Source organism: Lonchura striata, chromosome Z, assembly GCF_046129695.1.
Source record: "Lonchura striata isolate bLonStr1 chromosome Z, bLonStr1.mat, whole genome shotgun sequence".
NCBI classification, from domain to species: Eukaryota; Metazoa; Chordata; class Aves; order Passeriformes; family Estrildidae; genus Lonchura; species Lonchura striata.
The window spans coordinates 13,435,747-13,461,467 of NC_134642.1; the positions used below are offsets into that span (position 1 = coordinate 13,435,747).

At 39.7% G+C, this 25,721-nt stretch overlaps 2 protein-coding genes across 5 annotated transcripts in view; one reads left to right on the plus strand and one right to left on the minus strand.

Annotated features, from left to right (window-relative positions):
- The window catches only part of IQGAP2 (IQ motif containing GTPase activating protein 2), a 123,279-nt gene that overhangs the window by 16,691 nt on the left and 80,867 nt on the right, over nucleotides 1–25,721 (minus strand). For 2 of the 3 annotated variants that reach the window (XM_077790218.1, XM_077790217.1), the window contains exons 10-19: nucleotides 20,103–20,266; nucleotides 11,791–11,881; nucleotides 7,710–7,871; nucleotides 6,396–6,538; nucleotides 5,285–5,455; nucleotides 2,524–2,607; nucleotides 1,749–1,820; nucleotides 1,517–1,586; nucleotides 1,004–1,212; nucleotides 147–296 (exon numbers count right to left, since the gene is read on the minus strand). In XM_077790218.1, the coding sequence (XP_077646344.1) occupies nucleotides 147–296; nucleotides 1,004–1,212; nucleotides 1,517–1,586; nucleotides 1,749–1,820; nucleotides 2,524–2,607; nucleotides 5,285–5,455; nucleotides 6,396–6,538; nucleotides 7,710–7,871; nucleotides 11,791–11,881; nucleotides 20,103–20,266 (1,316 nt within the window). Of the gene's footprint in view, nucleotides 1–146; nucleotides 297–1,003; nucleotides 1,213–1,516; nucleotides 1,587–1,748; nucleotides 1,821–2,523; nucleotides 2,608–5,284; nucleotides 5,456–6,395; nucleotides 6,539–7,709; nucleotides 7,872–11,790; nucleotides 11,882–20,102; nucleotides 20,267–22,284; nucleotides 22,410–24,736; nucleotides 24,898–25,434; nucleotides 25,599–25,721 lie in introns of all 3 variants that reach the window. The other variant, XM_031507283.1, reaches the window with a different exon arrangement.
- On the plus strand, nucleotides 13,750–17,045 carry F2RL2 (coagulation factor II thrombin receptor like 2). Of its 2 annotated transcripts, none has more exons than XM_021531834.2 (2): nucleotides 13,750–13,992; nucleotides 15,703–17,045. In XM_021531834.2, the coding sequence occupies exons 1-2, from the start codon at nucleotides 13,935–13,937 to the stop codon at nucleotides 16,788–16,790; spliced, it is 1,146 nt and encodes a 381-aa protein (XP_021387509.1). In that variant the 5' UTR covers nucleotides 13,750–13,934; the 3' UTR covers nucleotides 16,791–17,045. The 2 variants fall into 2 exon arrangements, with proteins under 2 accessions (XP_021387509.1, XP_031363142.1); XM_031507282.2 differs by having other exon boundaries at nucleotides 15,709–17,045.

The window sequence follows — 25,721 nt, forward strand, 5'->3', positions numbered from 1 at the left end:
AATTGATCTGTGTCTGCTGCAGTCTGCATGTTATTTGGAAATATTTTCATAATCACTACTACAATAATTAAAAAAAAGTCGTACAATATATTTCTAGTTTTTCTTCAAAAAATTGCTGCTGTGTTAATTTTCGCAATAAAATTTACCTGTAGAAGGTAGAATAAGTGTTGATAAGCCTCCAGTTTTTTTCTTCTCTCTTTACTCAAACCTTTGATGCCCTGTTTGTCAACCATAACCATCTCTTCCAGTTGACTTTTGCTCTTTTTGTTAAGTTTCTTACTGTGCAGTACCACATCCTGCAGAAAGATGACCACAAGTCTGGATTATATATTCACAAAAAGGCAGATTGCAAAAATGAACATATTCACAACTATGTTAAATGCAGTATTACTCCAAGTACCTTAATTAGCAGCTTTGTAAATTTTGCTGCACTATTCACTACCCAGTTTTTTAACATCTTTATCTTTCACCCATATGGCTTACTAACAATGATTGTATGAGGTCTGATCTTCTATACAGGAGATCCTATAATTCATGATTATTTAGCATTGAACATAATCATAATTCATGATTAATTAGCATTGAACAAGCTGTTCAATATGATAAGGAGTCTACTCTATTCTAACACAGAAAAGATGTAAAAAGATTTTAAATCTGCCAAGTTATTACTATTGTCCACAACAGGTGGACATTCAACGCAGGACAACAGAACATCATCTAGCACAAGGCAGAAACATGTGAAGATTTAATTTGCTAGCAGTATTTTGACTAATTGAGGGTGACTGAGCACTAGTACAGGTTGCTCAGATTGTTGGAGATAATCAGCCATCTGGACATGGTCCTGGGCAACCTGCTCTGGTGTCCCTGCTTGTGTAGTGGGTTTGGACCAGATGACCTCCAGAGATCCCTTCCAGCCTCAGCTGATTGTGTAACCCTGAGTTCCTTCAACACGGGGAAGTGCTCAGTGCATGCTGCCAAGGGAGCCTGAACAGACCGCACTGACCTGAAGAGTGATTCTGTTTTTTACCAGCAGTCCAATCTTTATATCCATTAAGTTCAAATCCTTCTCCAGCTGTTGATTGGATCGAATTTTTGTAACCACTTCCTCCCTTAACCTTGTTACTTCCAGTTCTTCTTGAAAGTCTAAGTCACTTTGGTCCAAGAGGTAGGCAAATTTGCGCAGAACAGTCAAGGGTGGATTTTCAGCACCAACTACAGTTAGGAAAATAGGCTTGTTAGTTGACATAATACTGAACACCCCTAATGCCCTCAGGAAAACTATCACTATGCAGAAAATTTGAAGTTTATGCCAGTTAGCAGTACTTTTGTCACACTTTAAAAGTACAGCTATGCAAAGCAGTTTCAATTGAAGAATAATTATGTTACAGACACTTGCACCCACTTTTGAAGTTAAATAAGAGATTGAGAAATCTCATGTGAAACTTATAAAAAATCCTGACAGAACACAGTAACATGCTTGTCCCCAAACATACAACATCTAAATGTTACTACTTACTTAGTGTTCTGTAGTCCTCCCTGGCCTTGTTTGCTCTAAGAAATGCTTGTATCTTTACAATCTGGTCATTCTGAAGGGGATCAAGATTAAGCAAAATAATTAATTGTGATGCACTTCTGCTCAGAAACATACTGCAAAATTTGCACCCTCTTTCCTGTTTCCCAAAACTGCTCCTGCAGTCATATTATCTTGCTTCAATGCTTTTTGTTCAAAATGGAGAAAAATTACTTACATGATCCTTGAAGTATTGTAGGCGGTTCCTGTAAGCTCTCCTTGCTAGCCACATTTTGACCCATGACTGAATCTGAAAATTAAATAAAAATTTTTAAAAAGTTAAGGGACACAGCACAAACTTTCATGTGTGTGTGTGTTTATATTAACTTTTGAATATCTGTTTCTGCAGGCATGCAGTTCTCATGTGCTCAGGGCCATAGGTGACTGTACCACCAGGCTCCTTCTGGCCAGTGACCAGATAAAGGGGTTCCCATTAAGACACTAAATCAAGCTGAGTTCAAGTTTCTACCACCTGTGTGTAACATTATCTTTGGAAATAATTTATACCTTCAGGTTTCAGGTCTAAATTCTAAACCAATCTCCCTCAAAAACAGGAGAGCCTGTCACAATATTCCATCTGTGATCTACAATCCAATTGTGACATACTGCTCCCATTAGCATCTCAGAAAAGTGAGCACTTCTCAGAGAGAGATATTTGACAGCTTTTAAGGAAATAATATACTATCATCCCAAATGTTTTCTAGTTTAGTGTTGGAAAGAGACATGTAAGGAAATCTCTTTTAAGAGCCCCTCAAGTTCTGCAAAGCCTGTTAGAAATCAAACACAGAGCTTTCAAGAAGCAATTTGCTTAACCTATCAGTTAAACAACTTTGAATACCATGCACATTTCTGGAAAACCTCCAGCCTGTGCTCCTAGTCTCTGATTCCCAGGTGGTGATGGACTATGTCAAGGGTTAAAACATACTTGGCCCAAAAACATTGGGTGTTCTTACCTTAACAATAGCAGCAACATTGCCTTGAAGCACCTTTAATCTGTCAACATAGCTTTTCCTTTGTTTGAATCCTTTCCAGAAAGCCTATTTTAGAGAAGGCAGGAGACCATTATCCCTAGTAAGAAACTAGTATTTGTTAAATCTACATTACACACTAAAATCATTAACAGTGTTTATCTTTTATAAGAAAGTCTGCCATTTGTGATAAAGAGATAACTAAGGTATAAGTAAGATTGCCTCTATTTTTCACACATCATGTTAATTTTGACCAATCTCAGCAAACTTTATTGTCCTGTGCTATTTCCTTCACCCTCCTGAATTCATCCTTACTCTTATCACCAGTACACCCACATCCTTAGCATCCCAGTCACTGGCTTCATCCCACAAGTGACTTCCAGCTCTTGCCCATTACTTAGCCTCATCTCCATCCCTGGAAGGGTAATGGAGTGTGTCATCCATCCAGAGATGGGGACCATCTCTGTCCATGTGGATAACAAGAGGATGATCAGAGTAGTCACCATGGGTTTGTAAAGTAAGCTTGTAAGGGTAAGGGGAGAGCAGTGGATATTGTCTATTTGATGTTAGTAGGGATTTCAACACTGTCTTTTAACAATGTCCTCACAGACAAACTCAGGGATGTGGGCTGGATGATCGGACAGTGGGGTGGATCAAGAACTGGCTGAACAACAGATCCCAGAGGGTTACAATCAGTGGCAGGGTCTAGCTGGAGGCCTCTCCCTAGTCGTGTCCCTCTAGGGTTTAACTTATTCATCCCTGGTTTAGAGGGAGGGGCAGATGCCTCCTCAGCAAATTCAGAGGACACAAAGCTGGGCAGAGTGGCTGATAACCTGGAGTACTGCGCCCTTCAGAAGACCTTGACAGGTTGGAGAGATGGACAAAGAACCATCTGAAATTCAGCAAAAGCAAATGCAGGGTCCTGCAACTGGGGAGGAACAACCCCAGGCACCAGCACAGCCTGGGGCCGACCTGCTGGGGAGCAGTGATGTGGAGAAGGACCTGGGGGTCCTGGTGGACAACAAGCTGTCCGTGGGCCAGCAGTGTGTCCTGGTGGCCAAGAAGGCCAGTGCTATCCTGGGGAGCATTGCCAGCAGGTGGAGGGAGGTGATCCTGCCCCTCTTCTCAGCCCTGGTGAGGCCTCACCTGGAGTGCTGTGTCCAGTTCTGGGCTCCTCAGGACAACAGAGACATGGAGCACCTGGGGTGGGTTCAGTGGAGGCTACAAAGATGATGAGGGATTTGGAGCATCTCCTTTACAAGGAAAGGAAGAGGGAGCTGGGCTTGTTTAGCCTTAAGAAGAAATGACTGAGATGGGACCTCATCAATGTCTATGATTATCTGAAGGGAGGGTATCAAGAGGGCACATCAGGCTCTTCTCAGTAGTGCTGAGCAAAAAGGACAAGAGGCAATGGGCAGACACTGATGCACAATGAGTTCCACCTGAATATGGGGAAAGAACTTCTTTACTGTATGGGTGATCCTGCACCAGAACAGACTGACCACAGAAATTGTGGAGCCCTTAGGGGTGTTCCAGAACCCTGTGGATGCAAACCTGTGCCACGTGCTCTGGGATAACCCTGCTTGAAAAGTGAGTTTGGACCAGATGACCTGCAGTGGTCTCTACCAGCTCTACTCATTCTGTCACTCTGTTCCCTCCAGAAGTTGTCCCTTACTTATCTGGACCCCCATTGTTCATGCCTTGGCCTCTTTTCCAAGTTAATTCCTTCAGCTGACTGTCTGCTAGCTCAGAAACAAACACTTATCAAGGAACCCAGTGACAAGGATAACAGATAGTTTTACTGCTGCTTTTGCCTCTCATCTCTATCAGCTAGTGACACTTGTCCTCTATTTGTTGTCTTTCCACAAGTCATTTCTACTTTAATGCCAGTAGAAAGAAAGCAGAGAATTTGATTTACCTACATTTCTCCTTATTTTGAACCTATTCACACAGACTTTGAATTTCTCAAAGTAAAATTGTTTACTGGGCTCAGACACCATGCTGGAAAATGAAGAGCCAATCCCAAAAACAATTACTCGTGGTAAAGATATTTGTCAAAATGAATTGTTAAACATAGTTACAGTAGATTAGAAAAATTCTCTTGTGTATTTTTGCTTTTTTTTTCTTTTGTGAGTGGGTGGTGGAATGAATTGCTCCTAATAGGAGCTGGGTATTTCACCATTTAAAACCAGTGTGCATGCCTCTGTCAGTGTTTGCACCCTCAGCAGAACATTTCCTTTTGGAGTTCAGTAAACTGGAAACATCCAAGAAATACTGCCAAAGAACACCAGGCCAGCTGCCACTCCCTGTCAAACTCTGACTTCATGGAGCAGAAACAAACCACTTCCAACTAGGAATAATCTAGTAAGGAATGTATTGTTTAAGTCATGCTTTACCAATGAATTTTTTGCTTCAATACTTAACAAATACCTTCTGGTCTTGTACTGTGCATAGTTAGGCACACCACAAAAAAATCTGAGCATGTCAGAACAAAGCCAGGGCTGTGCATTAATGAGCTTTTCCCAAGTAACTTTCACTGGAAGTGGATGCGATTGATTCTTTTAAAATTGGATAATTGCTATGTGAAAGCACATGTATTTCCAGATGTAGAATTTTAAACTTCTGCTGCTGAAAACAGGGAGACAGATCCGTTTGAGATTTTTTATCAGGGTAGTAATCAGTCACATCACCTGCTACATGCAAAAAGCAGCCCAAGCAACATTAACTTCTTGTTCCAGACCAATACCTGTATTTTGATGGCAGACGGTTCCTGGTTTTGAAGATACGCTTTTCTTTCCTGATAGTTTTTTCTGACTAAGAACCCCCTTGCTCGGGCTTGCAGACCAACAATCAGATTTTCATTAGCAAGCCACAGCTGCTCTCGATTGTAATCTGCTGTAACTTGCCCAGCAATGTTCTGTTAAGAGATGACGGGAAAAGGTCATTTAAAAGACAAAACCATCCTGGAATTTGTACTATGTTCTCTCCATCTCTGCAGTTTATACTCACCCTATCCAAGTCCCTCTGATTTACTCCTGCATTTTAATCACAAAGAAGATAGAGCTATGTTCTTACTGCTGAACCCTACATGATGGGTAGCCAAACTGCTTTCAAGCTTCAGTCATTCAAGGGGGTATAGTATTCTTTTATACATTAGCAGGATTCTGCTTTCCTAACACAAGTGTCTTGTACAACTCAGACATCTAAAATACTAACTGAAGCAGCAAGTTCTCTGTTGAGGACACTCAAGTACTGCTGCATGCAGAATTCAGAAGGACTTACACTGACTCGAGTTCTTTGTGTAGAGGAGTAAGAGTGTAACTTAGGTGAGCTGCATCAGAATATAGAAGAACAAATTATTCAGAGGCTTGTGTGATCTGCTTTGTTCTACTTCACACTAGTGCAAAACCTCTACAGTAAGGGAGCTAAATAGCATGCTTATGCTCTTGAACCTGGAGATACAAGAATACTGTCAGAGGATTAGATGTTAACAGAAAATGGTGGTCCCACCTGCTCACAAATACCTCATAAAATTATTTGTTATAGGCCAATGCAAAGTCCTATAAAAGGATATGGAAGCAATCAGACTTTACTCCATTAGTGTCTGTTGATGTTCATTAAAAGAAATGCTGTAACTTCCAGTAAGGAAATCCTTAAATCATTGCCTGACACTAGACAGGAGACTGTGTTGCCTGCCATTGTCTGCTTAGACTTAAGTTGCTGCTCTTGTCAGAAGCAGATACTGATAAAGTAACCTTCAGTTTCATCCACCACAGCCTCTTGATAATTTCATGTCTCACACTCTCTCAAATATTTATGTTGCTTTTGCAATAAAAACCAATGTTTTAGCCACCTACCTGGATTTCTTCACCGGTTAACCATGAAGTTTTTGGTACAACTCCTTTGGGGGCAACACAGGTACCTTCCTCAGTTTCCACATTGTAATAGTAATCATACATGGCTTTCATTACAAGTTTAATCCATGGACTTTCACTAGAACCTAAAAGCAGTTCATACCATTAATGACCATTTGTGTCCTGTTTCACTTATAAATTACAGCTCTTCCTACTCATTTCCCCTCCCTGTACTTGCTGTGAAGCCCTTTGACACACAAAATCTCTATAAATCTTTGGCCTTTTTGTAGCAAGGATTTTCAGAATACCCGCTAAGTGGATGAGGGTCATTCCTCTAAGAACAAAATGGTGAAAGGGAAAAAGCTACAAGGCTGGTACAGATCCACTGCCAGCTTCTCCAAACCCTCATGTGTCAAATTAGTGCTCCTGAAACAGTGTGTCATCACTCATAAGTGAAACGGATTGTGTTTATAAAAAATATTTTTCTTGTCTTCTGCCCAAATTCTGGACTTACTGACTCTTACCTCACACATGACATTTCCTATATCCACATCATTTTCTTGCTTATTACTTTAGTAAATCAGTCTGCATTCTGACAGACAGGAAAAAACTCATTTCCTCATGGACAAAAGGCCCCAAGACAAAACTAGTAAGGCCTTTGAAATACTCATGTTGCAAGGTGAAACATGCCCATCTACTGTAAGAATGGGTACTACTACACTGACAGTAACTCTTTTTGCAACCATTAGCTAACCTTGGCTGCTGTTAGTTATGACCAGCTTTTGCAGCTCTAACATGATAAAAAATCCCATCGTCTGCTAAGAACAGATTCTAGCCCCAGCTTTTGCTGGTAACTGCTGCTCTGGCAATGCACAGAGACCATAGCTGGGCTGTGAACACTGTCAGATACTGGCTTGATCTTTGACAGTAATCTGTAGGACTGATGTGTGCGTCTCTGCACCTGCTAATATGACAAAAATTGTCAGCAAGTAATAGAGTTTTTTGAGAGAATTAACTCATCTATTGACAGTCACAGAGAAGCTGCCCTAATTTCACTCAGAGGCAGGTTTGAGATTCCAGAAAGTCTCAGCTAGATTCTGGAAATCACAAGACTTGCTTCTCAGCATGTACTGTGGTCTGCATTATGTGCACAACAGTACAATGTCAAGTAAAATGCACTTGGGAAAGTGTAACATTTGTCAAAAGATTTTAAGGCAGCAACTGTTTCCCTCAATTTACAGCTCCTTCCTGTTCTAGCTGTCTGGTTGCCTTAGTGACATAGACATGTGAAACTGTCCCGTTTAGGGAGTTTTTTACCTTCTGTAGTTTTCAAGTTCTTGGCTTCAGAGAGGCTCCTGAAGTAGGCTTCAGCACATTCAGCAATGACTCGTAATCCAAACCTTGACTGTAGTATCATTGGGATTGGCTGTGAATCACCTTTCTCCAAGCTCTTGTTGATCATGGATATTCCAACAGCCACTAGGGTCAAAAAATAACAGAAAATTTAAGTGTCTTATACTCTGTATGCCCATAACTCTAGCCTCCAGAGACTCTGAAAATAGACTTCTAAGACTGGCACACGCAGACAATATGGCATACACAGCAATTTAGTGCTTTACCCATTTTCAACCTCCTTCATACTTGTAAGGACAAGTATTTTGGAGAACAGCAAGCATGTAAGGTAGAAAGTGTGTGCTCTACTGGGGCTTGGATGCAGCCACAGCACAACTGAGAGCTTCTCCCCATCAAGTGACATATCAGGTGAAGTGGGGCAGGGGTTGAGGATGGCAAGTACCCACACACTCAGCCTGCCCTAACAGACAGGCCATCATCTACTGATCACTTGAGAGCCTTCTAGAGGTACATGAAGTAATTTGGTTACAAGCTGTAAACATTAACATTCACTTCTACCATACAAAATGGGAATTAAAACAGATTGCCTTGAGTAAATTTTTGCAGCAACCTACTCAGCACCCTGAAGTAGCCCTTTCTTGACCTTGCCTCTTAAGCTAATTCATGGCCTTGAATTTGCCAGAGATGCAGTTTTTGCTTTCAGAACGTATAAAAGCACCTTGAGAGGTGATGCTGTCAAGCATGTGCAGCTTTGGTGTTACATGGCATCCCTCATACTCTAATTCAGGACTTCCTCACGCAGATCCCACCATCACTGAGAGAACAGATTCCACAACACTTGGCAGCACACATGTGAAAGCATGTGCCACTTCAAAAGGACCTTACCCACTAGATGTTTAGGCTGCTTTAGAAATAATTGCTCTGGTCTTTAAAGTTGTTCCTTCACATCTAAATTCAAGATCCATGCACAGAGGAACAAGTGAATAGAGCTAGAACACCCATTCTGTGCTTTGAAACAGACCTCTGCCCAGCACACATTCTACCATTGCTGTGACACTGTGATATCCAGGCATCTCGCCTCAGCAGCATGGAAGCAGAAAAAACTGGGAAGCCACACATTACATCTGGCTGCTGCTGGCCCCAGACTCATACACAGTCCCATGTGCCTCATCAACTCTGTTCAGCAGTGTTTGAATGCTTTCCTTCCTCCTTTTCATCATGTTAAGGGTGCTGGAAGATATTTTTATAAAGACAAAAGAAAACACAGCTTAAGCTAAGATTCATTTATGTAGGTCCACTGTCATCTGGATTTTCCTCATATTTTAATTAATTATGCCTACATATTTGAAGGAAAATATAAGAAAAGTGCTTATCAGGGAAAAAGCTCAAGTTGGCAGAAATTATTCCTTTCATTTTAAAATGCTAGCAATTAATACTGTGGCTGTTGCTCTAGAGAAAGGCCATTTGGACCCTGAAAAATCATAAGATAACTGAGGGTTAGCCATCCTCCTCAACTGCCAGAAAACTGTCAGCTCCATTTGCTTCTCCAGCAGTTAGGATGCCAATACCAGATCAACACTGCAAAGGGTTTTTCTCCACACCCATCCTCCCTTTTAAACAGCTGTGATATACAAAACCACAGTTGTCTGGTGTGATAAGCCTGAACTCTCAACAAGGCCAAAGATCAGCTTTTTCCTATAACTTGGACTGTCTCAGGACACAGACTTCCTGCTTTGACAGACTCTTCCTGTGCAAGACTGAAGTCAGTGTTCAAATCTACTCCTGAAGGCTATACAGCTGATATTTGGCTGATGTCTTTTTGTCCTTCACTTAGATAAGGAGTACAATGGTTGAACTCATTAAAGAAGTGAAGCAAGGTGATGCAAAACAGAGCAAGCACCACAATGGGTTAGGAAATGCAGCAGCACTTACTGAACACTTCTTCCTAAATATAGGTAGAAGATACAGAGTCCTTTACTGACAACTTTAGGGATGACTGTAAAAGCCTTTCAAAATTTTAATAGTGTACCATTTAGTATTCATATAAGGCATAAAAGTTAGTTTGGAAGTGATCAAGACTGTTTCAGTACCACTGCCAGTATCTTCTCTTATTTTACTGCTTATTTTATTGCCATTACTGCAGCAATCTCAAAACCACATTTTAAACTGAAAAATACATCTTTGACTACCTTGTGAAAGTTTTGGAATTGTTTGCCTTTCAAAAATAGAGCCTGTGTGATAGATCAAATAAAAGTTCCTTTCCAAGTTGTGATCAAGCTGAACTTTAAGTTTAGACTACGTGAACACACATGCAAGCTTCCTGAGACAGGATGTGTTGGTTATAGGAAGTATCAGGTTCTGTGCTGTGGGGAAATGTTAAATCTCAGGTTTTAGCTGCAAAACCTTACAGCTCTCTAAGAATGTGCTGTGCTGACAGTGCTTCCTTTCAACCCACAGGGCAGAGTACATGAAATTAGTACTTTTTTTCTAAAAGTGAAATGTTAAAACAGTTCCACTGAGCATCCTTGATTGTGAAAAACTGTGCATTTACTACGAACAAAAATTATAACAAAAGATTTTAGAACAAGTGGATGGACCAGTAATTTACCATTAGAAACATTGTGTGGTATTGCTGTATGAATTATGCTGTCCTAATTTCTTCAGGCTGCTTATGATACATATTCTTGATGCTTTTACACCAGTGAACACAAATGAGGGCATTTTAAAGTTGCTCTTAAGGTTTAACTCAAATCTGTTTATACACTACATGTTTCCTTCCTTTCTCTGTGCTCATGTTTCCTCATGGCTCTGGATGGCATTCAAGGGAAGCAGGTTTTTCCACAAAAGAAGGTATCAGCACTCCTCAGCAGAAAATCTAGGTTGAGACAATATGCATGTATCTGACCCTATCTCAGAAAACACAAGCCCAGCGCTTTCTATGGATATGTGACCTACAAAAATACTTCAGATATCTTCTGTGTATCTGCCTTGTTACATGAAGATGACATTAGTTGTTTAGCTCAATTCCAAAGTAATAGCAACACAAAATGCAACATTCCTGTAGCAGGGATAGCTATTTGTAATGTCCATCTGTGTTCTCTTCCACCCACGACTGCCCAAGCAGTAACTCCTGACGTGCCTGTGCACTCACAGCAGCCCCATGGCACCAGGGATGGCTGAGCACAGCACTGCAGGAATGCACCCACTTCAGCACTTGCATTCACAAGCTCCAAAGCTCCAAAGGTGCAACAGAAAGAAGCACTGACTCACCCAGAGCCAAGTGAAGCAGAAGGCTGACCAATACCCAGTGCCTTGTCTGTGCTGTGATGGCAGGCACATCACCATGCTCTCCAACGCGCCCCATAAACCCAGTGATGCTTGCTGCTACGTTGCTTGCCAAAGTTTATTATGTATTATGAATACTTTTTCTAAAATTATCATATTCAGCCAAAGCTTTGACAAAAGGTGTTGAGTCCATTCAGTACACAGCACTCTGACAGATTAAGTCTCAGCGTTTTTCCTACAGATTGGAAGAGCATATGCTTTTCAAAAAGAGCTAGCATTTCTTGTACACTGCTTTAAAAGTTAATCTTCCTGATTTCTTTGTCAGCAATCCATAAAATATAAAGAAACATGAATAAGCAAAATTGTAAACATAAAAATTTGCCCTTAAAATATGCATAAAGATTTTAGTCTTAAATGTAGCAAAACAAGCTCCTGAACAGCATATCTGTTCTCATTCATATATTTCAGGAGCTACATGAAGATGCAGTGACATTAGAAAGATTGGTCATGATGTAAACCTGTATAACCAAATCCATTTAATTATTAGCCACACCTTAAAGATTACCACTTTAGATAGAACTAACACCACTCCTGTAGTTTTAAGTCATCTCAGTCTTAGTATGACAAAGAACATGCATTCATTTCTTTTCATGTATTTAAAGAGCTTGCACCTTCTCTGAAGTGGAAAATATAAATTACCAATTTCATTTTCCCAAGACCAAGAAAAACAAGACCAGTGGAGATGCAGGTTAATGCTTACAGGTTGCTGCTTCTTTTATGTTGTTATTGCTGTCATTGATTCCTCTTTGTATTTCATCCAGCCACAGAAGAGCTGATTCATCTTGAGATTCCTAGAAAAAGGACAGTAAAAAGCCTTGAAAAAACTGAATAATAAGAGTTATCTCAATATAGTGATACAGTTCCAATACACAGTCTCTGCTTTGCAAAGCTCTAGAACACAAAAAAAGGATTTGATTGTTTAAAATCATCAATGAAATACATTCATGTTTTGTTTACTGACTTGAAAAAGATCCTGTTCAGATACAAATCTCTGAAAGTTTTGATGTCTAGAAGAACAGAATTTGCTGATACTACTGGCAGAGAATTAATTCTACTAAAGATCAATACAAATTGAAACATTTTTTTTTCCATGATATGTAGATAAAGTAGTCTGAGTCATGTAAAATCACACAGACAGCAGGAAGCTGGCTTTCTTCAAAATCCCTTATTTGGAAAGGATCCTTGTGTATATCTAAGTACATATTACAGTGAATACTCTTATAGAAAGTCCAGATTTAGTAAAGATGACTTAGCTCATGCAAACATTTCTGTAATTAAGCTGCGGAATAGGCACTGCTATTCTTTCAGGCCTAAAGTGCATGACATTAAACCCAAGTTAAAATAGAAGGTGCATTAGAGTGGGATCAACATGCCTACTAACTAGCCCTACTGTCCAGGTTCACTGGTGATACCCACACTTCAGCAGATAAAACAGGGTTAAAGTAGTATTTTAAACCTAATCCAGTAGGTGGGTGGGAAATGCATGCTAAAGAGGAAATGTCACGCCTATCATAGACTAGCAATGAGAGAAGCTGGAATGTATTGATTAAGAGAGATCTAGGAAAATATACACACAAATATTTCAGGGAAAAAATACAGCTAGAAAGACATTCAAACTAAAACAGTGTGGATAAAGAAGCAGCTTTGCAATGAGTATCCCTGGTTAAGCACTGAAGCTCAGGTCAAATAATAAATCTGATATCCACAGAAACTACAAAAACAGGGTAAAAAAACCCCTAAAGACATGCTCTTCGGTTTACATCATGTATGTAAGCAAGGTAGCAGAATACTTAGTATAACATGAAGTGGTGTCAGACAATCACAGGACAGTGGACACATACTGCTTATTTTTCTACCAAGTGAGAGTTAGCACATGAGAGAATGTTCAATAAATCCCCAAACTGCCATTGCATTTTGAGAAAAGCTTTGAGAGCTTTTACACATTAAATACAAGAACAGACACAAATACTGCTCTGGAGCCAAGTAAAACTTATGCTGATCCTCACAACTAGCCTGGAAGCCAGACCAAGGCTTGGGTTAATTTGGCTTGGTGAAACAAGCTATTGCTATTTGGCATTGAAGGCAAAAAAAAAAAAAAAAAAAAAAAGCAAGCCAGGCAGAGAAAAAGGGAGGGATCAACAAAGCAGGAAATGAAAACAGGGGAAAGGAGAGGAAAGGTTTTAGAGGCTGCAGTGTGTGGCAGGATGGAAACTGCCTGGGGAGAGGCTGTAGGTGGATTGAAGGAGCCAAACAGCTAATAGTGGGTAGGGAGGCAAAAGGCAAAGCAGAATGCAGTTTTCCTGAGGTATATTTGTATGTATGGTTTCTTTCTTTCTGTCTTTGCCTTTTGCTAAACTGAGATAGTCACACCCTTCTGCAAGCCCAGCTTTTCCCTGGAGAAGGGTACAGAGTTCAGCCACGTGACATTTTGGTCCTGAATGAGACCCTTGAGGATTTACTAAACACACCCCTTGATTTTTCCAGAAAAAAACTTTTTACTCCAAATACCTGTATGTACAAATGTCAGTAGAACCCTGCATATCAGCTTCAGGCTTGTGGTAAATTAGGAGTTAAAATGCTGCTGTAAAGGATTTTATCTCTGTGTTGGGCTGAGGCTGAAACTGAGTCATATGTGCATATTTGGATACGTCACACTCTCTTGCTGTAGTAGACAAAGAACAAGTTAGCTCCTTACCATAAACCTCATGCTTACAGGATGCTTCTGGAGGACAGATCAATCTTTCTTTAGTCCCTTACAGAGAGTAACCCCCCCCCCTACAAAATGTCTCTTGAGATGAACTAGCACAGCGCCATCCTTCAGCTGGCTGGATTTCACACACTACAATGAAGATACTGTTTTTCACTGGACTGCTCTCTCTTACTTCCAATCTTTGCACTACAGGTGAGTCCTCTTTTCTGTATCTATTCCATATTTTAGTCAAGACTTTTTGATAATGTTGCTTTACCAGCTGTGGACTTAAAATGAGTTGTACATGCATGTATGATTACAGAAAACTGCTCCGGGATGTCTCCTTTAAAGCAGATTTTTATACTTTCATTTCAGTGACACATTACCCCTGCCAGTCATTTTGTAAAAATAGTTTTATTTAAGAGGACTTTCTGCACTTACTGAAGACACATCTTTTATCTAGTATTTTTGTAACAATATGAAATTTTAAACCTGTAGTGTCTTGTTTTGCAACTTCACAGATGGTGTTATTAGAAGGAAATGCCCAGATGACTATTGTGATAAAAATAACTAAAGGAAATGATCAAATAATAAACCTTTCTAGAATTAAAAATATTTTCAAAACAAGCTCATTTAGAAAAGCTGGTATAGATAAATATATATATACATACATACATAATATACATATATATGTATTTACACCTATGTCTATTTATTATACATATATCAGCCAATGCAGGCACATGGATGACTCCTAGTGAGTGGTTAAAACTAAACTTCTGGAATAACTAGCAGAAAACTACTAGAAATTATGTAGTCTGCTAATTATTATTATTATAAAACATTCTACTATTAGAGTGAACATTAATAAAATTATTCTCTTTAATTTATTCAAATATGGAAAGGTAAAAAAGGGTCCAAGGATTTTCATCCATATTTCAGTTTGCTTCTGAATTTCAGTTTCATGGTGCATGCTGAAGGCTTAACAATAAGTAATTTTGCATTAAATGCACATAAGAAAATTTAAGTGACACAAATATTTACACAGTTGTTTACTGTGCAAAATCTATTCTACAGCACATGGCTTTAAGAAGCATTTTGAGCACATTTGTGCTTCATGTGGAAATGTTGATATATCTACAAATTTGTCTACTAAAGATTGAAAAACAGGTGTTAGCAGTATTAATATCTAATAGTGTGTTAATAGTATTACTGGTTTTGCCCACATGCTGACAATATTTACTCACACATAATTTTCCTACTGCTTGAAAAGTTTTATTCACTTCTTAGTAAATCACACCTAATACTTTCCCAACCATTTGTTTTCAATTTTCAGACATTGCCCTTTCTCATGTACAAGAACCTGAAAATACCAAGTTTGCTTTAGTCAAAAGCTGCAGAATAACAGTTTCACATGTGAGACCAAAAAAACCAAGGGTAATTTCAGTTTTCTAATTTGAAAGCTTCAGTGTTAGACTAGATAGTGCTTTTTGCATCTTTTGCAGTTACTCATTTAATACATGAAGTGACAGGATAGTAATGGTGGCTGACCAAGCCTAAACAAAGACTGCTTATATGATGAATGACCAGCATTCCTACTACTGGGAAAAATCCTCCACTGGTCATAAGCATTACTGAAGTGTCTGATGTTTTTCACCAAAGATTACTGAAAACACTCAAAGCACAGAAAGGTCAGCTAACACTACGTTAATGATGAATTTTCAAGATTTGATGTGAAATGATAAATGAAGACTGTTGTCTGTACATTTGAATACCCAAAGCAGAGGAGAATGTCCCCAAATCTTTTAAACTTATACTGCTTTCACATAAAAATGGTTATCTTTCTCTGTTCTGAAGGTGAGTCATCTTGTTAATGCAGTAGTTTGTCTTTTTTAACAATTCTCACTTTTTTTTATTTCTAAGCTTCAGAATTTTCACTGAATGGCTCTGCAATTAAAACCGTGTCTCTTATAAAAACTTTTCGTGGACTTTCAGCGAGAGACTATGATTACATCCCTCCTTATGCTATAGAAGGGGAAACAACAACCATCCATATCAGAGAAAACAAATGCACTTCAACAAAGCCAAATGATTCCACGTTAACAGAAGTGAGCAACACCACGCTGGAGTACCTCACCAGCTCCCTGAGCACCAAGCTAATACCTGCTGTCTACCTCAGTGCTCTTTTACTGGGTGTACCCTCTAATGCCATCATTCTGTGGATGCTTCTCTTCAGGATCCGCTCTGTGTGCACTGCCGTCCTCTACACAAACCTGGCTGTTTCAGACCTGCTCTTCTGCATCATACTGCCCTTCAAAATAGCCTACCACATCAACGGGAACAACTGGATATTTGGGGAGACCATGTGTCGAGCGACCACGGCAGTGTTTTACGGCAACATGTACTGCTCCATCCTGCTGCTGACGTGCATCAGCGTCAGCCGCTACCTGGCCATCGTTCACCCCTTCACCTACAAGAGCCTCCCGAAGCGCGCCTACGCCATCGCCGCCTGCGCTGCCGTGTGGGCCATCGTCTTCCTCTACATGCTCCCACTTGCCATCATGCAGCAAAGCTACTACGTGAAGCAACTGGACATTTACACCTGCCACGATGTGCACAGTGCCTGTGAAACTGTGTCTTCCTTCCAGTTCTACTACTACGTGTCCTTAGCTGTATTTGGGTTTTTAATACCGCTCGCAACTATCGTGTTCTGCTATGTCTCGATTATACGAACACTCAAGACTCACGAGTGGTTCTGGTATGTTAAAGTCAGTCTGTTGATTCTTACCATCTTTGCTATTTGCTTTGTGCCAAGCAATATTATCCTTATTATCCATCACATCAACTATTACTATTACAAGACAGATAGGTTGTATTCTTTTTACCTAATTGCTTTATGCCTTAGCAGCCTAAACAGTTGTCTTGATCCTTTCCTTTACTTTCTAATGTCAAAAATTAGAAGTCAATCCAATATTTATCTGACAATGGTTAAAATATCCAGGGAAAAATGAATTTATTTCTATTACTGGAATTATGATTTTGTATAGTACTAACAGAGACAGAAAGAAATCTCAGGTGAAACATTTATACATCAAGTAAAATCGGTTAGAAAACACATTCTCAGTTAAATTTACTTCCTCCCACACAAGGAATATCTCCAAAAATACACTTCTCTAGCTCTATAACTTTATTAAATGTATTGCAACACCTGTTTTAGATTCAGAGAAGTAGCTCTGCACCTCCATTTCTTTCTGAGATCACATGGAGAAGTTCCCAGAATATCAGCTACCACAGCCTCTAAATACCAGAAGGAGTCAGAATCCAAAGAGCACTTCTAGGGCAATACATGACACTTCAAATTAGCTCTCAGCCAACAATCACTGCAGAAGCAGTGTTACAAAAACAAGTTTTGGCCTGGTGAAAATGGGAACAAGCTCTTTCTACGTGCCTGGGCGCAGTCAAGAGCAAATACTCCCTGGATATGCAGAGGGAAATACAGAGTCCCCATAGGTTCACAAAACAGTGAGTCTACAGCCGTGGACACAGAGCCTGACTCTGCCAAGGCTACCTCTCCCACGAGGCTGTTTAACCAGTTCTGCACTGGAGACTTGTTCTTCCACTTTGTCAGCGCCTGCATTCCCCTAACCCACAGGGATTGCTGGGATCTAACCCTTATCAGTGTAAATCCAGGCATATATTAATCTTGCTTGGTAAGCAAAACAGGGAAGCTATTTTGTAGTATTCTCTATTTCCACATCCTCACAGCAAATACCTACAGTGTTACAAATATGGCAGCTAGTTACTATTGACTATTAGTAAAACAATGGGTCAATTTTTACCTTTACAGAAAGTCAAAACCTACTTATATACTAATTTCCTAGAAAATTACCTCAGTGGTTGTCATTTGAATTTGTAACTGCAGCATGTAAGTGAGGCTAAAAATGTCTTATGTTGTTTTGATAATAGTATTGTAAAAAAACTTTACTTAAATAAAATGAGTTGCACTGGAAAATGCCTCAAGGAAATTTGCAGCCTGGTGAGGGTCCCCTTTTTCTATTTCTTCTGGCTGTTAATTTAAGTTAGTTTTAATCCTGTCATTCCTTCAACATGCATAAGAACAAATTTTAAAGATAAATCTAAAATAATTCAAATACTACACAACAGTTGAAAATATAAAGGCAAACCTAACTAAAACCTCTGTACCTATCACACAAAAAACCATACAAACAAACATAGTAATTTGGTCTGTCTGTTTAACTTTCCAGTTATCCACAATATGCTCCCTTAAGATAGGGTTTTTCTTCAATGGGACCCAAATACATTTGGTTTGAAAATGATTTCAGAACTGTTAAGAGCTGTGGTTTTAAGATTTACAGGACAAAATAAGTTCCAGGTTTGCATTTTCAGTTTTGAGCAAGGAACAAATAGGTCAGATCTGAGATAAGGACCTCAGATTATAAGGATGATGGGTTCTGGCAGATTTGGGTGCAGGCTCCCCCAAATCATCACAGCTATGGGGAAATGACAGCAAGCTGCTCGGATTAAGTGAGTAGGTTTGACGCATATGTTTTTCCAGATGTTGGGGCAGGAAGTTTATAGGGAGACCTATCTGATTTGTGTAAATCAAATACTTCCTTTTACCACAATTCACTCTTAAAACATGCTAAACACAAATTCTGACAGATCTGCTTTATAAACAGGGATTAGAAAAAGTGGAAAGTAGACAGACTTCAGAAATTGCATTACCTTTACAATTGCGTTTGGATTTTTTTTTAAGGAAATGTCAGTCTAAGTCATATTTTTACCTAAAGAATGGTCATATCTATGATTGATCACTGTAAAGAGTAAGTATGCATCTGAGTGTTTCTTCTGGGAGCACGCTTGTTCTGAAACAGAAGCAACACTCCTATTCACAGAGAAGGTGCGCTCAGTAGTTGCCAAAAGATTGCAAAACCTCAGAAGAGAAAGGCAAAGAGAAATCTCTACGAACATTAAAAATCTTATAACGAGAAGACGTCAAAGAGATTGTACAATTTTTGTGCCAAAATTTGGAAACACCCATTTGTTTCCTATGAGCACATTCACACCCAGACAGGAGTAGGCAGCAGGTTTGCATTTAGGGAGCACTGGGGCAGCTGGCAGGAGCGAGCCAGGGTAGGACTGTTGTGTGCAGGCACTTGTGGGCTGTAGGTCTGTGCCTTGGGGACATCCTGGCTCACTGTGCACACACATGGCACGTCCTGGGTCAGCACTGTGCAGCCAGAACCCTCACTGTGCAAAACACTGTCCCCAGCCCATCCAGGACAGCTGAAGTCAGAATGCACGAAACCTTCCCCCAGCACACGTGGCGAGAGAGAAGGCTTTTCAGCACTGAGGGCTCAGTGAGACCAGCCCTTACCTGGGAACCCTGGTGAGAAATTGATTTGTGCAAACACCTTTCAAAAGTTCTGACAGCAGATTACAGAAACACATGGTTTCACAGCAGGTACCCCAGGCAAGGTGACACAAATGCTGGAAGACACTTTACAAGCCAAAGTTTGCACACTTTCCCCACCTCACCACATTGACTGTGAATTTTAATTGTGTTTTCCAGACACTGGGCATTTTAAGTGCTGTGCTAGTAGCTTTGGCTAACCTTGTGTTCAGTCACATCCTGCAAGCTGCTAGGCTCATCTTTGTTTATGCTTCCCTGAGCTGTAATGCTAACCAGGCCTCTGCTTTTGGGGAAGCAGATAGCAACATCCTGCTGAGATAGGTTTAAACTGAAGGCACATGCAAGACTGTCAGCTTGTTACTGCATGATAAAGCTTTAAAAGAAATAAAGCTTTAAAAGAAAACTCCAGTATAATAAAACAACATAAGCAAAGGAGACTCCTCAAAATCCTTCCCAAAGATTTGTTAAATAACACCATAATTGTGACTTCTTTCTGGCAAAAACCTGATTTTCCACCTATATTGTAGCTATCTGCCTGACACTGTCCTGTAACTGCATCCTTACACAAATTCTTATCTGAGTATTGCTCCTGCCTGTATTTTGTAATAGCTGCAAGAACTTACTAGAATTAAAATAAGTGAGATTACAGCAGTAGCAAGACGTATGCAGAAAATGTCTTAATTTTAATACATTGAGAATTATTCCATTTTGCCAGTCAAAATAAGTTATTGTGCAAAATTACTTAGTGCCAGATTGTTGTCACTGGCTTATTTATAACCTCTGTGGGCAAAGATAATGTGAACACTGGGGGACCAGGACAGGGACGCAGAAGCAAAAAAAAATAATTGGCATTTCACTTCTCACAGAGAACAACAGAAAAAATTCTAACCTTGCATTTTTGTGCTTTGGCGTGGTGCAGAACATCCTGATAATGCCTTGCATTTGCTGGTCTCACATCTTGCAGCTTGGCTGTGGGCAATAGCAGGGCTTCTAGAGTTTTCTCAGGATCTCCTTGGTCAACTGCTTCATTAATGTGTCCAATTGCAATGATTCCTATGAAACAGAAAAGTTATTAAAGATGCACTTATCAAAATTGAAAATTTTCTGATATCACACACAAATAAAGCAGTAACATGAAGAGCAGAAAAATCATGAAACAAGAAGCAGAGGCAGCAACAGCAGCTGATTTTAAATTATTTTTGTTCTTATATTAATTTGAAGCTATTATGCTATACAACTCTCCTTCCTATCAAAGTTATTGATATATCTGTATAAAACTCTTCATAAAAATCAGAATTATCCCTGGCAAAAAAGGGAAAACGGATTTTTTTTTTCTGGGAAGAAGTACCTACACAAAGCTTAAGAAAAAGTTGGGTGTCACAAATCAATATGTTCAACATATTGGCTCACAGTGCTGAAAGATTTCTTTTCAAGTGATTTCAGACCACATTACTTGAAACCCTGATTTGGACAAATGCATATATACTGCACTTGCAGCTACAGAATTACATAGCAACTTAACCTAATTTCATAGAATTTCACTGTAAATAACCAATCTAACAATGCTGACCAGTGGCACTCAGTACTTCAGTCAGGAAGTAAGGCACAATGTATTTAATAAAACCTTAACTCATTTTCTTCAGACTGGACCCAACAGTTTCAAACCAATTTCCTCCTGTCCCTAAACAGTAACGAAATGTACTGCTTGTGGTCCCTAAAGCCACCACAAAAAGGCTTCAGTCAAGGGTTTCCCATCACCTGTGATGCATGACATCCCTGCTCCCTCAAAAAGTGGATCATCCCTCAACAAGTGTCTCTATACCCACCACAACCCACCTGGTGAGGTCACAGATCCAGGTCATCATAAGGCTTGGAGAATGAGCAATTTTTCCAAAAGAGGGACTATGCGGATATGGGACTCGCTTAAGGAAAGAGAGGCCTCCCTTCTTCCTCTTCTCTCTGCCCATCCGCCCTCTCTAAACACTCCCAGGCAGAGGACAGTGTCACTGAGAGAAAGAGCAGCTCTTTTGGTACTGAAGGCTTTCACTGACCCTGCAGGGTCTGTTCCAACTCCTAACAAGTGCAGAGGTTCAGACCAAAAATTACTCTGGCAGTCAAATAAACTGCTCAGCACCCTGCCTGGTCAGAGGGCACAGAGGGCAGACATGGCAACTACTGGACTAGATTTAGGAAGCAATAATCCAGCCAGTTTTAGAAATTCTGCAATATAAAATTTCCCTTACCAGTATGAAACAGCAGCACGTAGGACACTAGTGGCAGTCCAGGAAGGGCAGGAGCAGCCTGTGTCTTACAAAGGCTCTCAGAGTTTACTGAGACTACTTCCAAAATGGCAGGCAGTCTGAAAGCTGCCTCTCATTTCCTTGCTCCAGCAAATTTGGAATAACTTGATAACCTCAAAATTCTACATACAGCAGAAGAATTTGGTGCTTTAGTTTTTTTGAAGGCCAAATGACCAGCTATCACATTTAATATAACACCACCCTCTTATGGCAATACAGTTACATTCAGCTTCAAAAATAAAATCTGAATCCATTCACATGAGAACACATGGGCATAAGAAGCTGCTTCTCAGGCAGGAAATCAAGTTACCCCAAAAGAGAGCAAGACAGATATTTGCATTGTCTAACTGCTTACTGATTCCTTTGTGAAAAACAGTAACTTGGAATAATTTACACATGAAAACACTTTTCAATTGAACACTGCTTGTAATTTCTTCCTCTATCTCTCAGTATGCTCTTTGCTTACAACTGCAAAATCCCCATAGTGTAACCACCCAGGTCTGGAAGAGACTGCCAAGCAGGCAGAACCATGGCATTTTTAACCATACGTAACCATTTTTAACACTTCAGAAGGCAGGCTCTATGATGTCCTTCAGCCATCTGAAACAAACAGGAATACTTCAAGGACATTCAAAGATCATCAGGCTTTCAAAAATTTTAAATGCTCTTCTCCTTTCAAGAGCATCTGAATGAGGCCACTCAGTTCATAGATTTACATACCGAAGACCCGGCTATGACCTCTGTGGGCAATGTGGAGGAAGAATTACTTACTTTCATTTTCTTCTTTAATTTGCATATTAACCATGTCAATGCAGTTCTGGATATCATTCCAGCTTAAATAATCTTGGCCTTGAGATGAAGCCTCTGACTTAATAGACAATAGTGTATCAGCATAACTATAAGAAGATATAAAATACATAAGTGTACTTCATATATAAGATAAAGTGCCATAAAGAATTAGTCAGATGTATCATCCATCATTTAGTGGCTAGTAATTTTTTATGACTTAATTTCAGACAAATTCAGCTCTTGCCAGAACTTATACATACATGCAAGCTGCCTGTTCTACACATGCATTTCAGGATCTGAAGAAATGGCCCTATAATTCAGAGAACTTTTCTTGGTTATATGGCATGATGGCAATACATACACGTACATACAACTTCTGTATGGTGCAACAGATAAATGTGGGGAAAATTACAGTCAGCTTCTTGCTTTAGGAAACTATTATTGTCTTCTTGACACTAATTCAAAGACCAGAATTTCAGTCAGTTATATCAGGTAGTAGCAGCAGATGTCCTACTACCTCCATGAGGAAGATGATGAACCATGGGCAAGGGACTGAAAAAAAAAGTAAAAATTATGCCTCTCTTCCCACAACCCAAGATCCTCCAAGCACAGACTCTGTAGCCTGAGTCTAGTCTTCCTAGAAAGCTCATGGATCAAATGAGCTGGAAACCTTCACAGTAGTGCAAATTCATATAAGTTGTATATAAGTTAAATAATTTTCATATTCCCAAATCAAACATAGAACTGCTACAGTATGCCAGATAAAATCTTCTATTTCCATCAGAAGCCTGAGGAATGAATGCCTGTCAGAAAAAAAAATAGGAGAGATTCTTAATTTCCTAATCTGATTTGTCATTCCAGCATCTAGTAGCCTGTGTTTAAGGGTTTCTGGAGCTGGAGACTGTGTATCACTTTAATTGTTGCAAACAAGGCTACAGTCCATTAATTTACCTGCTCTATTTTAAAACCTTATGTATTACTGAAGAATTAGCCCCCCTATGGGCTTTGTGAGATGACAGCTTTTTTTAAAAAAATTAAACTTTATAATTGATAGAGTCCAATATTTACTTAATTAAATTCTCAAAAATCCCCAAACAATTAGAGTACTATAAGCTAGTAACTGATTCTATTAACCTTCTCCACAACATGTGCAGTTTTTGGGACCTATGACATAGTTCTCCTAAATTGTCTCTTCCAGAAAACACATTCCAAACAAGTCCATCTCTTCTGATAGAAAGACATTGGACATCATCTCCCTCAATAAAGTTTTTCTAGCTCTGCTGGTATTGTGCAAGTCAAAGCTTCCTGCGATATTCAACGCATGGCTGTTGGCAGCACATGTTAACATAATGGCTTAATAAAATTCTATTTAGTTGTCAAATCCAAGTAATTCCTGCTGTTTCATCTGTGTTCACTGATGGTGCAATCTAACAAATGGGTCAGTAACATCACCAGAAATGCTGCACTTGGGACACTTTGGGGCCATTTCTGGATATTTATAACATCGCTTTTATTTCTCACAAGCACTGCCTCACATCAGCAGAGGCAAAGTAGCGGAATAGTTTTACTCCATTTTATGCCATTCTTCTCTCTCTGATCAAAACACTGCACTCTTAATCTGACTGCCTTCCTTCTGGCTTTGAGACACCCAGCAAAGGCCACTCTCAGATTCGTGTCCCCTGACACTACAGTGAAGATCTTCAGCTTCTGTGGTCCCTTTTGCCTCCTAATGCCTTCCAGAAGCATGTGGAGGTTTCCACTGCCTCTGCCAAGAGACAGGAATTGATCCACATTCCCATGCTCTGCCTTGCATGCTGGGGGCACACATCTGTCATGTTGCCTGATCTTTTATTGATAGACAAGAGAGCAACTGCAGTAACAGCACATCTATGGTAAGTCAGGCAAGTGACAGGGCAAGCAGCTGGCAGCCAAGTGAAGGCTACAATGTGATGCTGAACGTATGTGTATGCAACAGCATTTTATTCACTTTTCTAGCAAGCAAAAATGGGCTTGGCCATGGCTCAAGAGATCACCTGGACCTTGAGACATTAAACACTATCTCATTCCAAAGACCATCTTTCAGACTTGCAGAATGGTTAGTGACTAACAGTTTCCAGCTACAGCTGTTTCACATTTTAGTGTCTGCAAAAATTCTTGTAAGATGTTCATGTTTGATTTCTGAGGATATTTTCCCTGCAATTCACATCTATAGCCTTCAAGGCTGTGTTATTGCTTATATTTAGATTCAACTAGCACAGAAATTGTCACACTGTTCCTTATTAATTTAAATCACAGATGTTTATCTTGCAGCTCTTTCAACTTCACAGCCACAACACAGGACAGACCACCAAAAAAAAAAAAAAAAAAAAAAGCCTACTTATTCTTTTTCAGAAGTTGCCAAGTCTCATCCAGACAAGACAAAATGAACCTTTACCGTTGCAAGTTTTCCTCTTCCAGATTATTGAAGCCAAGGCATGGGTCTCTGAGATGATTTTTTATCATTAGGATGTCCTTATTTTCCAAGGTCTGGTTTAGCAACACAACAGCTGACAACATTTCTACTGCAATAGACAGTTCATCATGTGCCAGGTAGTTCTGTAGGACAATAATGTACTGCAGTCAGGAAGCTAAATAAGAAGTGTATATATTTGAGTTACACACTCGAGATACCATCAAGGATATGGGCTTGAATTAAGAAGCCTGGAAAGTTTCCTAGTCACGGGCATGCCAGACTGGCACAACCATGGTGGTGGAGCTCAGTGGGTTTCTATGTCCCATCCAGTCTGCCTTTCCTTCTTTTGCCCCAAAATGTCATCTGTTCTGATCCTACTCATAACAGGGATAGATTATTTTCTACACAATATATAAACCAGAGTTAGTCCTCATTAAGAACATGCAACAATTAAAAAAAGTCCATTGATTTGTTGCAACACAAGAGCTCAGCCAGACTGAAGTGTGGCAAGAAAGAAACCCTGCAATTAAATACTGCCTTTTAAACCAAAATGATTCATGCAATACATAACACCATGGCAAGAGAATTATGTCTGATTTTACACAACATGCTATGTTTGTGCTCTTTCATGGTCTGACTACACAACTTCAACAAGCAAGTTGTAAGCTTTTCACTCTTACCACAGCATTCTGTTGTTGGAGGTTGAACAGCTCAGTCTGATAGACAGCAGCAGCAAATGAGTGAACAACAGGCAGCTGTGCCTCGGGTTTCAGCAGTGCAACCAGTGTTTTACTAGGATCACAGTTACGAATTGCTGTATTGATATTGTCAACCGCTATAAGTTCTAAAGAACAGCAGGGAAAAAAGCTTATTAATTTTCATATGCTGTTTGCTCTTCATGCCATGTAGATGACAACTAGGTTATTACAAAGAATATAATTTTCTGTCATAAGAGAAAAAACCATTT

Bases quoted from the DNA above. Each gene is read 5' to 3' on its own strand.
- F2RL2 (XM_021531834.2), top strand. From the start codon at position 13,935: ATGAAGATACTGTTTTTCACTGGACTGCTCTCTCTTACTTCCAATCTT. The intron at 13,993-15,702 runs GTGAGTCCTCTT...TTTATTTCTAAG, and splicing joins TTCCAATCTTTGCACTACAG to CTTCAGAATTTTCACTGAAT.